Source organism: Molothrus aeneus, chromosome 5 (assembly GCF_037042795.1).
Source record: "Molothrus aeneus isolate 106 chromosome 5, BPBGC_Maene_1.0, whole genome shotgun sequence".
NCBI classification, from domain to species: Eukaryota; Metazoa; Chordata; class Aves; order Passeriformes; family Icteridae; genus Molothrus; species Molothrus aeneus.
The window spans coordinates 6,092,933-6,108,807 of NC_089650.1; the positions used below are offsets into that span (position 1 = coordinate 6,092,933).

Sequence of the window (15,875 nt, forward strand, 5' to 3'; positions counted from 1 at the left end):
TTGAGAGCACACACTGATGACTCCCAGATTCTCAAACTCTAAACCTGACACGAAACTACAAAATAACCACTCACATGAGGCCCAGATAAAAGACTTCCTAGCTTGCTGCCACCAAAGCAAGAGATCACATGCCAATAGACAGCTGAAAAAACACCAACATTTATCAGAATATGAACTATCCCATACAAGTTATTTAATAGAGAGTCAGAGAACAGGGAAAACTGAAGTCCCTCATGATTTTGAAGAAAAAGCCCACACTTTTTACAAGGTGCATGTTTTCTGTTCCTGGAATCCAGGCCAATTGTATGGATTCAAACACAAGAGGACTGTTCCACTTCAAAGGCCACAAAATCCACATTAAAAGACTCCAGCACAGCTTCAGCCCCCCTAATTCCCACTAGACTCCCCAAATCTGTAGAGCTGCAATCACTTGTTTTAGAGTGGCTGCAGGGGCTTCTGGATTAATGAATTCAAGCTGGAAACCATTTCTGAAACACAATGTACTGGGAAGCAAAAGTGACATCTATGCAGCAACTCAACCAGACCGTGTTTTAGCATTTTATTTTCTTTTATTTTCTTTTTTTTTTTTTTTTTGGTAGGTTGTTTCAAGGGGTTATTTCTTGAAGCCCTGCAGAGACTAGGAGCTAGCAGTGTGGTCAATTGTATTTATTGTTCTGTTGTGTAAAAGCATAGACATGAAAAATGTCTTAGCTACCCCCCTGAACAAGAAGGCTTTCAGAGCAACAGGCACAATTCCTCTCAAGGTTTGAGAAACAGGTGGTTTCACTAAATCATGGTCAATTTCTCCGTTTGTTTATGGTTTTCAACAGTCTGTAGTTACTGCAAATTTTTGTTTCCTTTCTAATTCAGTTTCAGTCCTATGCAGTCTTCATTAGTCAAGAACTACAATCTTCCTTTACAATAGTTTTCTGCAGAGAAGCTATTTTAAGTTAATGACCATGCCTATTCTCCCATTAAAGTGCTTTTTCAGCCATGGACTTAGCACTCAACATTTTTTTTATGGCACTTTGTTTCACATTATGCTCAGCAGCCCATGGAACACATGACATTTTGTAACCAAATAGCCAATGGCCATTGGCAAACTTCCCCACCACTCCCTTTCTCAATATTATTGGAACAAATAGCCTTATTTGCACAAAAACCCTCTGCAACCTGCAAAATCAAGTTAACCCCCTTAATAATCTGTGTCAAGTAGATTTATTACAACTTTCATTACACTCAATTCATTGCTAGCCAGAATCACACCGGTACCTCAGCTTTTTTTGCCAGAAATCCGTATTGAAGCACAGACTGAGGATTATCAACCGGCCAAAAGACCGGGGCTGATATTCTGGATAAATGTTCTTACCTAGTAAAACTACAGAAGGAAAGGAGACTTAGAATTCAGAGCAATCCTTTAGCTACTTTAGAAACAGTGTCAGTAGAATGCAGGATCACTGCATGAAACATTTTCATCAGCCTAGGAAGATACCAGTAATACTCTAGAAAAAGTAACTTCATCTGAAAAAAGGGATTTAGCATTCAAATGGTTCACCTTCATTCTTTCTTCTTTAATTGAGCCTTGGGCTATTTCTAACATTTTCATGGGACAAGTTTATTTCAAGTGAGAGTAATGCTCACAGCCCTCTAAACAAACAATTTGGTCACCAACTTGTGATCCCAGTGACTCCTGATAAACTCACAGCTGTTGGATTGAATATTTATACATGAAACAACTGATGTATTTCCATCTGGTCTTTATGACAAGAGGATGACTACATGAAATGGCAAATCACTACTGCTTCCAAACAAAACTTGGGGAAGTGGAAAGGGAAACTGCTGAGCTGGACTGCCCTTGACCCATGACAAACAGACAACTCAGCTGTCACTTATGTTTTGCTCATTTGAGTAGCTGCAGAAAGTATATCTGAAATGAGACACCCTATTCAGCTGAAGCTCAATCTAGTCCATGGATTTTTTTCCCTTCCAGGAAAGAAATTTGGCTTGAGAAGGGGGAAGGGAGAAGGCAAGAGCATAAAGCAAATTCCCAAGAGAACAGTAAGCACATTTCCATGGATAAGATTGACTTACCAGCTGGAAAATCTAAGTTTGGATGAGGCAGTTCCAGGAGTCAAAGCTTAGATGCAGGTTTTAAACATGCTCATTCTTCTTTTACACAGGGTAGCTGAACACAGATAACAAAATCTGCTTCATTCCAGAGTGCAAGAGGGAGCAGGGGGAGAAAATAAAATCCTTGTTTTGCCAGATGGCTTATACTGGGACCATAGGAGGATTCAGGAAGGCCAAGGTTAGAAAATAAAGCAAAAAATCACATTGGCAATGACTGATACACTGTTTTGTTGGAGGGGGGAGAAATGAGGATATTTCCTGAACAGGTAAAAAGCAAGAACAATTACCATTCCCACACAGGAACAAGAGAAACAAAAGATACCATTTCCCTGAATATTATTGCCAGAGAAGATAAGGACAGAAGTCAAAGGGAAAGTGGAAAATAGCTCTCTACATCATCAACCAACTCATTCTTTCCATTCGAAATTCCAATGCCAACTTCCTCAGATTTCATACCCCTCTTAAGTGACAAATTATACTTAAAACATGGCTACATTCACAGCCTGCTGCTTTGTAACTGCAGTCATCCACACCGACTTAGTTAACACTTATCAGTTGCGTCATTACCTGCTAGTTATCAGCTCTTTATTTAAAATAGCCGCACTCCTTCAAATTTCACAGTTACCCAAACCATGTGGTTTGTTGCAAAAAGTTATCAAGACCAGAAGTTGAGCAATACACAGTTTTGGACATGCTACAACAGCACAATCACACATGACAAGCATACTTCAGAAATTTGGTATTATCTTATAAGCTGCCACATTAGAAGCCGTAACTGGTTTCTGACAGAGGTCAAACCACTGCAAAACTTCAGCTGAACAATTCAGAACAAAAACCAGCAATTTGCAGTAATAGTAAATAACAGAGCCTTCCACAAAAGAATTTGGGGAATTATTTTGCTGATGTTGAAAGTACAGCCAACTGCTTTAGCACAGCTGATCCTGGCTTACTTCCTTTGGTTAGCCCAACCTAATCTAAAGCTACTTAGCTTTCTTCACAAAACTGAACCATTTGAACCATTTCTTTCCTTCCCATTTGACATAATCACTGTTCACACTAGTGTTAGTTTTCCTGTATTGTAAATCAGTTTATCACCCATTTCCAACTCATAACCCAATCACTCATATGGTTTGGAATCTAAGGATGCCTTCTCCCAGAGGCCAACAAATAACAGATTTTTATGGTACAGGTTTATCAAGCAGAAACCATTTATAGCTTGGGCACATTGGGAATTTTCACAAAATCTCTATATTTGGAGGAGTAAGACTATAAAGTTTCTCATGCTTGTTCAATTCCACACTTCAGACCAATTCAACTGTGTATCTCAGAAAACTGACCCAGAAGACCTTCCAGAGCAGTTAGTCATCTACCCACCAACTAGGCCACAGATGCTGGTTTGGGATAGCTGTCTCTCCAGTTTCAGAAAAAAATTCCTTCAAACACTTAAATTATGGTCACAAAGCTTTTCAAAGACAAAACGTGCACATTCACAATCTGCTACAAAATACTAAAAAACCCACAACAAACAGCAACAAAATGCTCAGCTTTAAAGGCTGCTGGGCTTATGGAGCTCACAGCCTGAATGCACCCATGAAATGGCTTTACCTGTTCATGAAAGTTACACAAATATTTAATCTGTAAAGAAAACACCAACTGATGTATATCCACAGTAGGTAGCTTACTCAATAAGATTACTATAAAAGGAAGCATTTTGGCAAAAAGCAGGCAAGAAATCCACAAGCTTCAGTACAAGTATTAAAATAATTCTTTCATGAACTAGCCATTCATAGCAATAGGAACTCTCAGAATCAATTCATAGTTTTAAACTTGCCTGGTCCTAAAACTTTGAAATGTCATGTACATCCTAAGAAACAAGGTTTTTTGCTGTTCCTTACCTTTGTCTTGTAAATGCTATTTAATTCCTAAAGTTTGTTGGGAAAAAAAAAAAACCCACTTAAGTAACAATAAAAACAGATTTCAGACTCTCCAATACAAATAAATCAAACTTCAGTTCTGCTACGTTTTCTGTGATTGGCCCAACTTTCAGAAATAAGATTCCATACTGGATGGGAGGAAGAACTCCACTTTCTTTGAACCATAATCCCAAGATAAAAATCAAGGCAACTGGTTATTTTTCCCATCTGAAGTGTTATCATACACAGTTAGTCACGTTCAGTTGCACTGAAATGCTGGAAGGAAACCTGAGTTAGAAAGACAATTTGTGACCAATTTTCAAGTATAGAACACACCATACACTGGGGTGCTACAGCATTTAAGTCTTCAGCAGCAACCTTGAGGCTCTTCACTTATTTTTTCCTCTTTTATTCCTGAGGGTAAATACTGGACCTCTGAGATATGTTCAGGCTTGTATAAAGAGATCAGCAGAAGAAATCATACCATCACCTTAACTGGCTCACAGTTGCCATCAAGAGGCAAAACATTTCAAATTCAAACACCCTGTGTAATTCACCACCACCCCTCCTGGCACAACCTAAAATTCATTTCTGCTTTTGAGTCTGCAGAAAGAAGCTCAAGCTGCACATAAAGGAAGTGCAGAAAGCCACAGGAAGAAAAAAAATCATTCTAAAACTCAACTTCAGGTCTTATTTTTGTATCAGACACTTCTGTTGTTTCTCCCTTTTCAGCATACTCTTCCTGGCAAACCAAACGACAGACTAAGCCCCAAATCATGATAAATGCAAATAAAAAGCCTGCCCTCAAAAGCCATTCTACATACTGTCAATCTCTACTTGTCTACATCTAGAGGGGGCAATATTTTAAAAAAAAAAAAAAAAAAATCAATCACTTCTCAGACAGTATTTCTTACAGTAGGATATTTATCTGACTGGACTGCTTCAAAAACTCTCTACGTCAAGTTTAGCCTCATAATGACATTTTCAATTTAAGGAGAACTCGTAGACCGAGTTCAAATTAGCTATAACAAAGCACATTAATTGAACATCTTGCATTTTTACATGGATAACCTACATTTCCCAAATGAAAGCATACCATAAGCAGCTGAATAAAGATCAAGACAAACCAAAAATAGTTCTATGTTGGAAAATATTTGTTAGAATAGAAGTCTCATTTAAAAAGAGGCAGATTTGAAAACAGACATGGTAACATTTTGCAACATTTAAGCAAAACCTGTTAACGGTTCAGAAATTGCCATTAACAGATGCATATTACATAAGCTCACATAGATTTCAGATCCTTAAGATAATCAGCCTGGATTGCTGAAGCTTTTAATAGTAATATTTGGGGGTTATTGTCTGTGTGTCATCAGTCTATCCGAGGACAGAAGCAGTCAAAATCCACTCAGACTGGGGTCACAAACTTGCCACCATCAATCAGCACAGGAGAAGCAAGTCACAGGTCCTCCTAAGAGAAGAAAATGTCCCAGGAAAGCAGGGTAACCCTATCAACTGGGTATTTTAAACTATCACAAGGCTACATTAACTGGCCAAAACCAGACAAAATGCACATGGCTGTTGGCATCAGCTTTGTACTATCTTTCACTGACCTCAGCAAAGCGGTTTCAGATTTTCCCCAGCTACGTACAAAGAGACTGCCATTCCTATGATTTTCACATTCTACCAAACAGTGCCATTCAACTCACAATTGCACAATTGGGTTTTTCCATCTTGACCTTTCTGCTTTCTGCCACCAGCCCCAAACCTGCTATCAGAACCCACTATCTTCAATTTCTCAGGCAATGAAACTAGAAATGGCTGAAACATGCAGATGAAAGGGATGATCCAGAACAGCTAAATCGAAACAATCTAACTCCTACATCATATAAGAGGTCTGACAAAGACCATGTCCCACACTGTCTGCTGTCTTCCTAAAGCAGGAGGAGAGCAGCTCAACGGGGACCTACTGAAAGGTCCTATCAGTGACTGCTTGTCTAACAAAGGCAACAGGACCAGAACCACTCTGGACCATGGCTCCAAACACAACTTGTGATGTGGATGCTACTGGAATATCCAAAGCTTCCTCTTTGTTTTAGTCTTACTGGTAACATGTGAAGAGTCCTGCTAGCTACTTGCAAACTTAGACTTGAAATGCACCACAGTGATCCTGTCCTGAGAACAGAGATTCCAGAAAACTACTGCCCCTAGATTCCCAATAGATGAACCAGGTGACTTCAGAACCACGCTCTGGGGCACACAGATCATGGAACAAAAAATGGCATCACCTACATTTAAACACATTTATTCTGGTGTCATTGACACATCACTTGGAAAGCTCATAGGTATTTTAGTTACAAGGCCATCAAGCATACAACATCCTTTCTAAAGGATTTCTAGAGTCTAAGTGTATAGGCAGCATTCCCAAAGATTGTGCTTAGATGTAACATGACAAATTCAAACACAGCAGTTTGCCTCAGTGTGATTCAGAATGAGCTACCCTTGTAAAAACTGCTTACTGCTTTAGATATATGTTAATACTCACATAGCCTCTGGAAGGCTATGATATAACAACATAACACTACCAGTCCAATTTTTATCAGGCTGCCATTTCCTTTGCCAAAAAAATCACCTGAGAACATGTTAAATTATTCCTGAGCCAGGCAAAGGAACCCAGTGGTGCTTGGAATTCCCCAAGCAAATCTTGAAGCGCTTCAGAATAATCTGGATATGTGCAATGTACCTGCCATCACCAGGTGAAAATGACAAGTGGGATGAAATTCAGAAGTATGTCTAAGAACTGAATCTGAATTTTGGTCACTGCATTCCACCCATTACTTTATTCTAACTTTCTTTCTATAAAGATTTGCCAACACCTGTGATGAACTTGCTGCACAGATCTCCTTTTGGGTTAGGAGGACAGCATAGCACAAAACATGATTAACACAAAGTTTATCCTCAGCAGCATGGAGTTAAGGGGTATGCTGCAGGCTGTGCCCACAAGACAAGACAGGAGAAAGCTCCTTCACATGACCTCAGTTGAGGTACAGATTCAATCCTCATCACCCCTCTACTTCCCCCAGCTCTCCCAAAGGGAATGAGGGGAACTAAAACCACACATTGAGAAGTGTTGGTATGACAATTTGTAAATCTACTGAGGAAAGTGGAAATAGAGTAGAAAGGACAGCCATAGTATCTTGACCAAAAACATTCTAACACTGTTTAAGGTCCAACACACACCCTAAATGATTCTCAAAATGACCTACAAGACAGTCCTAGGGAATGGAAGCAGCTTCCATAAAAATACTTATGAAGCCATAAAAACTGAGTCTTGTTCATTTGGACAAGAATTTAAATAACAGATTTTAAGAGATATGCAGATGGTTCATATTAGATAAAAGCCTTTAACTACTCCAAGAAATCAATTTTCAGCATGACAAATCCTGCTATTTAGAATAGAAACTGTTCCAAGTGTCCTGGAAGAGCGTTTTTCCAAGTGTGGTGTACACACATCATGACCTAGTTAGAACCACAGTATCATTATCTGAAGTTTCAAGAGTCAAAACCAGTAACTTCCTACCATCTGCTATTAAAAATTAACACCACCACCAACAAAATCCACAAGCACATACTAAGTCAAGACAAAGTTCTATGCCCAGCTGCAGGAGCACTGCAAATTTACATGATATTTATTATCTTTCTTTTAACTTAAATGTTACATCCATTATGTACACTGACAAGCTAAACAGAAAACCACTCCACTTGAATTTCAACTCAACCACAATTTGAAAGAACCTATTTGTAGTCTCAAAAAAAGGTTGGTAATCTTTACAGGAAATGCATGACAGGAAGCATCAAGATTGCCACTGCTTAGCACCAGCTTTGTCACATGCAGCATGGAGAACCTGGGTGTCAGTCAGAGCTGTGATGTTTAACAAGCTGCTGCATGAAACAAAACCAAAGACAAAATAAGAAAAGGAACATGTGGCCTAGAGGGATGTTGCTAACCAAAAGGTATTGAAAACTGCACTGTACTGTGCACTGCATCCATGGAGACTACCACAGATCTATTACTGCTTGTTTTATTTATTACTCTGCTCTCAAAGGACTCTATACAGGATATCTCCAGGGACCTTTTATCAGGTGGGGTTTTTTTCCCTTACAAAGAAAGATAATAGACCTGGTACTTTTCCTCAGCCCTCAAAAGTTTTGTTATGAAGCTAAGTGTTTTAAACCACAACAGCCCAAAACAAATCTCATTTAAAAGATTTAATTCTGCACCTCTCAAACCCACACAAACTGACAAATAAAAGCCTGTTTATTTCCATAAGAAATGCTGCATTTTCAGAATGTACTTATCCGATTATATTCATTGCCTCACAACCAGACAGTAACAAATTGACCCACAGCCATCTCCAAAAGCGATATCCCTTTGAGGTAAGATTATTTTCTTAAGTAGAGGTCCCCTAACAGCTGCAGCACCAGAATGTACTTCAAAAGCTGCCTTCTCTCTTTCAGGGTCACCTTTGTCAAGTCTGAGGGAGCCTGACCACTGTTTATACTTCTGCAGGTAATTAGTCTGGCCCCTTTCCCATGTCATTTATCAAGCTGTCAATTGTATCAATTACAGCGCAAACACTCAAGAATATGGCCGGGTTGTCATCTTTAGCTAAAGGAGATTTCACATCAGAGATTTGAAGACAGTAAGTACCAGTAATTTGTTCTGCCCTGTGACACAGAAAACCAGCAAAAATTTAGACTTTGCTGCACAAAATTTCAAGTTCCCTGCATATGCACACATGTAAATCCAGCATCCTGAAAGTGCCATAAGCCCACTGTATACTTACAGCTGTACAGATTTTACTTTCAGTATTTCACAATTTGTAAAGCTGAAAACAGCAGGGATAATAAGGACAGCATGATGTTGACAGATTGTCACGTACCTTGACTAATCTACATTTGTGACAATGACACAGCTGGCCCAGAAGCAGTCCCAAACAGGAGGCACACTGCTGCTGCAGCCACATAATGCTTTACTCGTTTGTGAACAGAGTTATCAACACTGACGTGAGGTACAGGGTAGGCACAGGAGCCAGCATACTGCATTAGACTTGGTCTTCCAGTAAAAGTTCCAGAAAATGTCTTTTTAAATAATCAGAATTAAATCACAGTCAGAGCTTTCAAAGAATGAGTATTTGCTTAGGGATATTGACTATTTCTCCAGAACTAACAGAATGTAATTGTTTTCCAACAGTGCTTGACAGATGAATTCCAGCTCCACACTTCTCAGCTTCCTCTCACTGCAGAAAGGTCTAGATCTGGTTTTCCATTCTGCTTTAATGTAACTACATGATTGTGCATCAGAGCCAGCATCTTTGCAGTCAGGACTCCTAGTGAGCAATACGCAACCAGCTGTTTAAAAAGGAAAAAAAAACCAAAAAACTACAGGATGCCACAGTTATGTGATACAAGACCTTTTTTGGTTGTCAGACTCAAATGTGCAACTTCTGAAACATTCTCAGTTCTGCCAGTCCAGAAAGAATAGAGAATTTTAAGAATTATACATTGACTTCAACAAGCTGATATTTGTCATGGTAAGTCTGCAGTGGAGTCTGTACTCCAGAGTACAGAAACTGCATCCCATCGCTGTCTGCTGACCTAAAAATCACCATTAAATATAGCTTTAAGACTACAAGATAAAGATAGGCATCATTAAATCTGAAGCGTCAGTAAAAATGAAGCTACACATCACATCCAATCTACTTCCTGCACTGTGAGTTTTAAGTTAACATTGTTAGACTCAGAAAAACTCTGACAGATGGAAATATTATTTAGTACCTCGCTGTTTCCTGCTACAAAGTGTCACTTGAATTATCATTTTTACCAGAGTGCACTGGAGAATCTCATGGTTCACATCCAGTTCTGGCATTATGCTTGTCCCAGCTAGTTTTTCATTGCTATTTCCTATGTAAGAAAAATCCATTTGCAAGCTGGAGTGTCTGTACACTACACTTGGTTTGTAGTTAGACATCTGCTAGAGAAGTGCACACAGGTAACCTACACCAATTTATTACTCAGATGTAATAAATTCACAGTCAGCTTTCCCTCAAAGCAGTAATGAGTACAACAAACTCTGTGCACCATTATCACCTGTCCAACTCATTTCTTACCCCTGGAGACTGCTGGTTAGAGAGAGCCCTCCAGTTCCTTCCTAATCCTTCAGCAGCTCACGTGTTAAGCAGAATAACCTGACCTGGCACTGAATCCAGAGCAAGAATGGCCAAGCAACATATCCAGTGCAGGAAGGGGCACTCGTGAACTGTGGGTGCTGACTGGCCAGCCCCCTCTGTGTCAGGGAACACAAGGGACAGGAGCAATGCAGCTCCCAGCAGACACACAGTGCTGCTCTGCAGCGCTCACCATTCACCACGAGCCATTACCAAGCATGCAAACACCTCCACAAGGACAGTTCATTGAGAATGCCTGCCCAAATGAAAGGTAAGTCTTCAAATGCCTCACAAATACACAGTTCAAAAGAGCCCACGTTACCTCCACATCATCAAGCACATCCCAATGTGAAAAGTTACTAATTTGAATAACCCAGAGCAATAATTCTAGGGAGAAGATTTTGCAGTCCAGCAAGTGACTGCACTAATCTGTACTGTTCTGTAAATCAGCAGTTAAATTACAGTCTTGATTTAAAACCAGTCACACAGGACTCAGAGGGATGACACAACAGCACTAAGATTTTTGGCTTTTGCAGACAGCAATGTGACTTGCTGCTTCTGGCATATGAGTATTACTTTGCAAACTTAAAGCATCAGGGGAAGGCATCACATTTTAGCCACAACATTACCTGAGCTGTACAGAGGAGACAAACTCACTGCTCAAGCATCATTTACAAAGATGACTTTTGTCAATGTCTACCTGCTTAAAAACCCTTTAATTAGTAACCCTAACTACTATTTTAGTCAATTTAGGAGATGTGCTAATGACAACAGTAGGAGGCACACTTGACTCAGAGTAACTAGAGCTGAGATGAATACATACAAGGGGAATAAAAGTATCTGAAGGCCAACACTACCCTAACAATTGCCTTGCAGCAACTGAAGCTGAGCACTGGCAGAAGCAGTAGCTGCTGAGCTCTTCACAGCTCCACTACATTCACAGCACAGCAGGTATTTCACTTTTGAACACCTGCACACAATATTTTAAAGTAGGTTCAGTAACAATTTGTTTCATAGGGACAGGTCACAAAATAAACCAGGACAGTCCATCAGTCACACCTGTGTTAGGTTTTTGTTAGATTCAACAAAATTGACTCACAGATCCAGAAGAAATGAAGAGCCAGGACCTTGGCTTCCTGGAGATACTAAGATCACCAGTAGGTCACCCAGTGAATTTCAGCTCTTCCCCCTTCTACTTCCTCCACAGTTCAATTTATCAAGCAGAAGGGGCAATTCAATTACAAGGCAATTCAAGAGCCTTGAGGACATGAGCAATATCCTCCACAGTTTCACTAACTTGGAAACACAAGCTGCATTTCATAAACAGCATCTAAACTTCCTTTGAGAGGAAGCATAGTCATAGTCTCAGGTTTTGATCTTCATTACTACAGAGCACATACAAAAAATTAAGCATAGTTATATTATTCAGAATTAAAAACTCATTCTGGAAAAATCTTCAGTAGTGCTGTTTAGAAGACTGGGGAGGTGGGACACCTCAGATGCCTGAGAAAAACTGCTATTGCTGAGGAACATTATTTCAAGATAATTAAAAGTAAAACGAGCAGTTAGTTATGGTTACTGTAACACAGCATGGAAAAAAATCATTCACATTTCCCTATTAAAATAATTATGCTTTGAAGGTTCACCAATTCTCAAATCATGGCATCCTGGAAAACCAATAACATCTAAGTTTCAGTCCATCTTTGTGAATGCAGATTTCATTTTGATACAAATCATGCATAACAAATATCAACCCATCAACATCCACATTGTCCTATATAAGAGGATATACCCACCATCCCAATAAATACCAAGTTCCTCCTTTTCTTTCTAGTCACAAGCAATAAAATAGGATTTAATCTTAAAATATTCTACAAGCTGTAGAGTCTACCTCCTTCAGCAAATACTTTTAACAGCTATAAAATGTACATTCCTGTTTTAAACTTGTCACTTGGTAGTGACTCCTGAGAGGAAAAACACAGCCTTTGGAATCTGGCTTAACTTAACCCACAAGGCACTCCTGCAATGCACTTCCCCTCTGAGCAATACATCAACTATTTCCCCCTTGCAAATACTTTCATTCATGCTTTTTGCAATTTGTCCATCTCAATACTATCCATGAAATTCACGTGCCCTTTAAAAATGAGCTTCTTCAATAAATTCCTTCAAAGGTGGTGCTTCTTCAGACAGTTTGTCCACATGGTACTGATGATGATTAAGACACTTCAAGAGGCAACGTTAGTGAAAGGCAACTGATACCAAGCTGATGTTAGTTTCTGATCAGTAAGTGTGAAGATCAAAACAGTCTCCAGAGATTAAAGTCACAGAACTCAAAAATTGAAAAGATTAAACTTTCAAATAAAAGCCATACAATTTTGATGGGTTATTAATCTCCTCACAGTTCCAAGTGGACAAGTAAAGCTTCAGCAGAGCCCAACAATTGATCATTTTACTTTTAATTTAAAAATCAATGCTGAAACAGACCACCACAGCAAGTATGCAGCTAGCTTGGAGGAGCAGGCTCACAAAGAAAACTGGAAGCTTTCCTCCACAGTTAGTAAGCACAGAATAATGGCAATAACATAATGAACCAAGATACTGGTAGAATGCTTGAGCAACCATCCAAAAGCAAATATGAATTCAAATTAAGAAATCTTTTAATAAACTCCCTCAGCTTGACTTGAACAGATATACAAGTGCTTTTGAGAAAGTTCTGGTGCAGTTACTGCAACCCGTCATTTGTGAGCCACTGACTGCTTAAAAACCCTACAAAGAGTTTTGGGACTCTCATCCAATGCTCTTTTGTCTGCCCTAAATTGGATGGGAACACAAACAACAATAAAGACGTACTACATGAGCCCTTCTATGAATTGCACCAAAACCCAATACCAAAAAACAAACACTAAACCTTTTCACTTTACTCTGAGGCTTTGAAAACAAACCAGCACACCAGGTATTGGTTCCTGGTACTCCAAGCTCTTCCCACTTCTTTCCAGGTTGTTGCACAGCAACCTGTGTCTGTCACACAAGCTGTGACTCGCAGGGAACTAAGGGTGTTCTTGCCATCCTCAGACTGGGCTCCTACAGAACTCTGGCTCTGCTCAGTCTAGAAACTTGATAAAAGAGCAGTGTCTTAGTCCAGTTTAACCCAACAGCCATCCAGAAAGGCTAAACTTTAGCGTGCTTTCTAAAGCTTTGGAAAGATAATTTCTTTCCCTGCCCCTATTAACAAATACAAACCCCGCAAGTTAGAATGAAAAACACAGCTTTGCAGAACTAAATGGTGTGATACACTGCATGACTTGTGTACATTCTAGAGTTATCTATCCCTCAAGAATCCACTGCCACTACCTATGAAATGGCTGTGAAGTTAATGTTTTCACTTTTTTTCTTAAGAAAAACACCTCAACAAATTCTGAAACGTTTAGGATAGCTCAAGTCGACATTCACTTACGGATCCTCCCTCAGCCTCCCTGAAGCTGCACACAAGTGATTTTACAATCCTCCTAGCTACCTTTTGGAGGTATAAAATGCAAGACACTATACAAAACAGAACTGCAGCACGTTTTGTGATGATAAAGCTAAAAGACTCTTCAGAGAGCACAGTATTTAAAATAATTAAAAGGCAAACTGCCTCTATGGAAAGGATGCACCTTTTTTCCAAAGGACTGCCTCAGGTAAGGTTTGCAGCTCCTTTCGAATTAAGCAGACCTGGAGCTGATGGGTTTTATCCCCTTCAAGCACAATGACTAGCACCTGGGAGAGTGACTGTGCCGTGCTAATTCCCATTTTTTTATTTATTTATTTTACCTGTAGCTCGCACCAGGCAACTTCCACAGTGGTTTCAGTATCCAGTCCTTTATACACAGTTTTGAAAGAGCCTCTTCCAATCTCGATGTCAAACTTCAGGAAGCGGCCATCCGGGGAGATGCCCACTGCCTTGGTCTCAAGCTCTTCGATGTCTTCCTGCTGTGCTCTCCGCTCCTCGAATTCCCGGCTGGCAGCTGACAGGCTGCCAGCGACACTGCTAGGGGGTAGCGCAGTTGCCTCATCCCCCTCCTCCTCCTCCTTGGGCAGCAGCGGGGCGGCATCCTTGGCGGCCGGGGGCTCCTCAGCAGCCTGTCCTTCCAGGGGGAGCGGGGCGGGCGGCGGCGGCCGCAAATCGGCCTCGGCGACGGTGACAGGGGCGTAAGGGCTCCGGCCGGCAGCCGAGGCAGGGAACACCGAGGGAGCCGCGCTGCCTCCCGACACAGGGGCCGAGGGCGCTGCGGGCTGCAGGCTGGGCAGCTCCAAGGCCGTGGCGTTGGAGTCGCAGATCACGCTCCGGCGGAAGAAGCGGTGCTCGGTGGCTGCCGCCCCTCGGCTGTCCTTGTCCATGGTGTGGCGGCGGCGCCGGTACTCCTCACTGCGGCCTCCGCTCCCCGGCCCGCCGCCCGCTCCGCCGGCGCCGGAGGCTCCGTGCTCGGCGGCTCCCAGCTTGTCTCCGACGGAGCTGTCCGAGCTGGAACCGTTCTTGGGCGGCGGCGGCGGCGGCACCAGGAAGCGCGGGCTCGGGGGGCCGCTGCTGCCGGCGGCGTCCCCCGACATGGTGCCCCGGGGGAGCGCGGCTGTGGCGAGGCGGCGGAGGGAGGCGAGGGAAGGGCCGGTCACTGAGCGGGGAGCGCGCCCGGCCGCGGCTGCCGTTGCAGCTGCAACAGAGGAGGGTCCCAAGGGCTCCTCTCGGCGGAGCTGGGAGGCTGGGCCGGCGGGGTGGATCTCCGGTCAGCGTATGCATCCATCCTGCAGCGGGGAGCCGGGCAGCGGGGCCGACATGGAGCACCGAGAGCAGACACGGGGCGCCGGCTTGGAGCGGGGGACGGCGGGAGAAAGGAAAGCCCGAGCACCGAGGAGGCCCCCGAGCGGGGAGACGCCGGTACCGCGCCGGCCGCAGTTACTCCCGGCGATGGAGAGAGCGCGGGGCCGGCCCGGCTGCGGGAAGGGGAGGGAAAGGGGCCGGGACGCGAGGAGGGAGCGGGGCGCAGGCCCGCACGCCAAGAAAGCCGCCGCGCTCAGTCACTCGCTTCCGAGCAGCAGAGGCCCAGGCAGGCCCAGGGCAGGGAAAGGGGTCCGGGGGGCTCAGCCCCGCCTCACCGGGGCGCCCATGGCGGCCGCGGCCTCTCCACCGCCCGGCAGGCGCAGCCACCGCCCGCGCGGCCGGGCCGCGCTCCCTCCAACAGCCGCGGCCGCCTCGCGCGGAGCCGGAAACCCTCCTCCTCCCTCCTCTTCTTCTTCTTCTCCTGCTACTGCTCCTGCTGCCCGCGGCCCACAGCCGCCGCTGCCCGGGGCTGCCGCTCCCCGGGGCCGCCGCCGAGCCGAGTCCGGGTGGCGCCCGGCGGGCAGGACCGAGCGCAGCCGCCGCGGCCGCCCGGCGACGCCTCGGCGCTAAATGGCGACGGCGGGAGCCCGAACCGACACACGGTCCGCGGGGGAGGAGGGGCCGCGCCGCCGGCCACGCCCCGCCCGAGCCCGGGCCGCGCATCGTCCCCTCCCCCATCGCCGGGGGAGGTGGCCGCTCCCGCCGCGCGCGGGGCTCCATGGGAGATGTAGTTTCCAGCGGCCGATCCGCACC

At 43.4% G+C, this 15,875-nt stretch overlaps 1 protein-coding gene across 12 annotated transcripts in view; it reads right to left on the minus strand.

The window, feature by feature from the left end:
• The window catches only part of WNK1 (WNK lysine deficient protein kinase 1), a 98,143-nt gene extending 82,956 nt beyond the window's left edge, over positions 1–15,187 (minus strand). For 5 of the 12 annotated variants that reach the window (XM_066550589.1, XM_066550586.1, XM_066550584.1 and 2 more), the window contains exon 1: positions 14,078–15,186. In XM_066550589.1, coding sequence (XP_066406686.1) covers positions 14,078–14,854 — 777 coding nt within the window. In that variant the 5' untranslated portion in view covers positions 14,855–15,186. Of the gene's footprint in view, positions 1–14,077 lie in introns of all 12 variants that reach the window. The other 7 variants (XM_066550595.1, XM_066550594.1, XM_066550590.1 and 4 more) reach the window with 4 other exon arrangements.
• Positions 15,188–15,875: the final 688 nt, after the last annotated feature.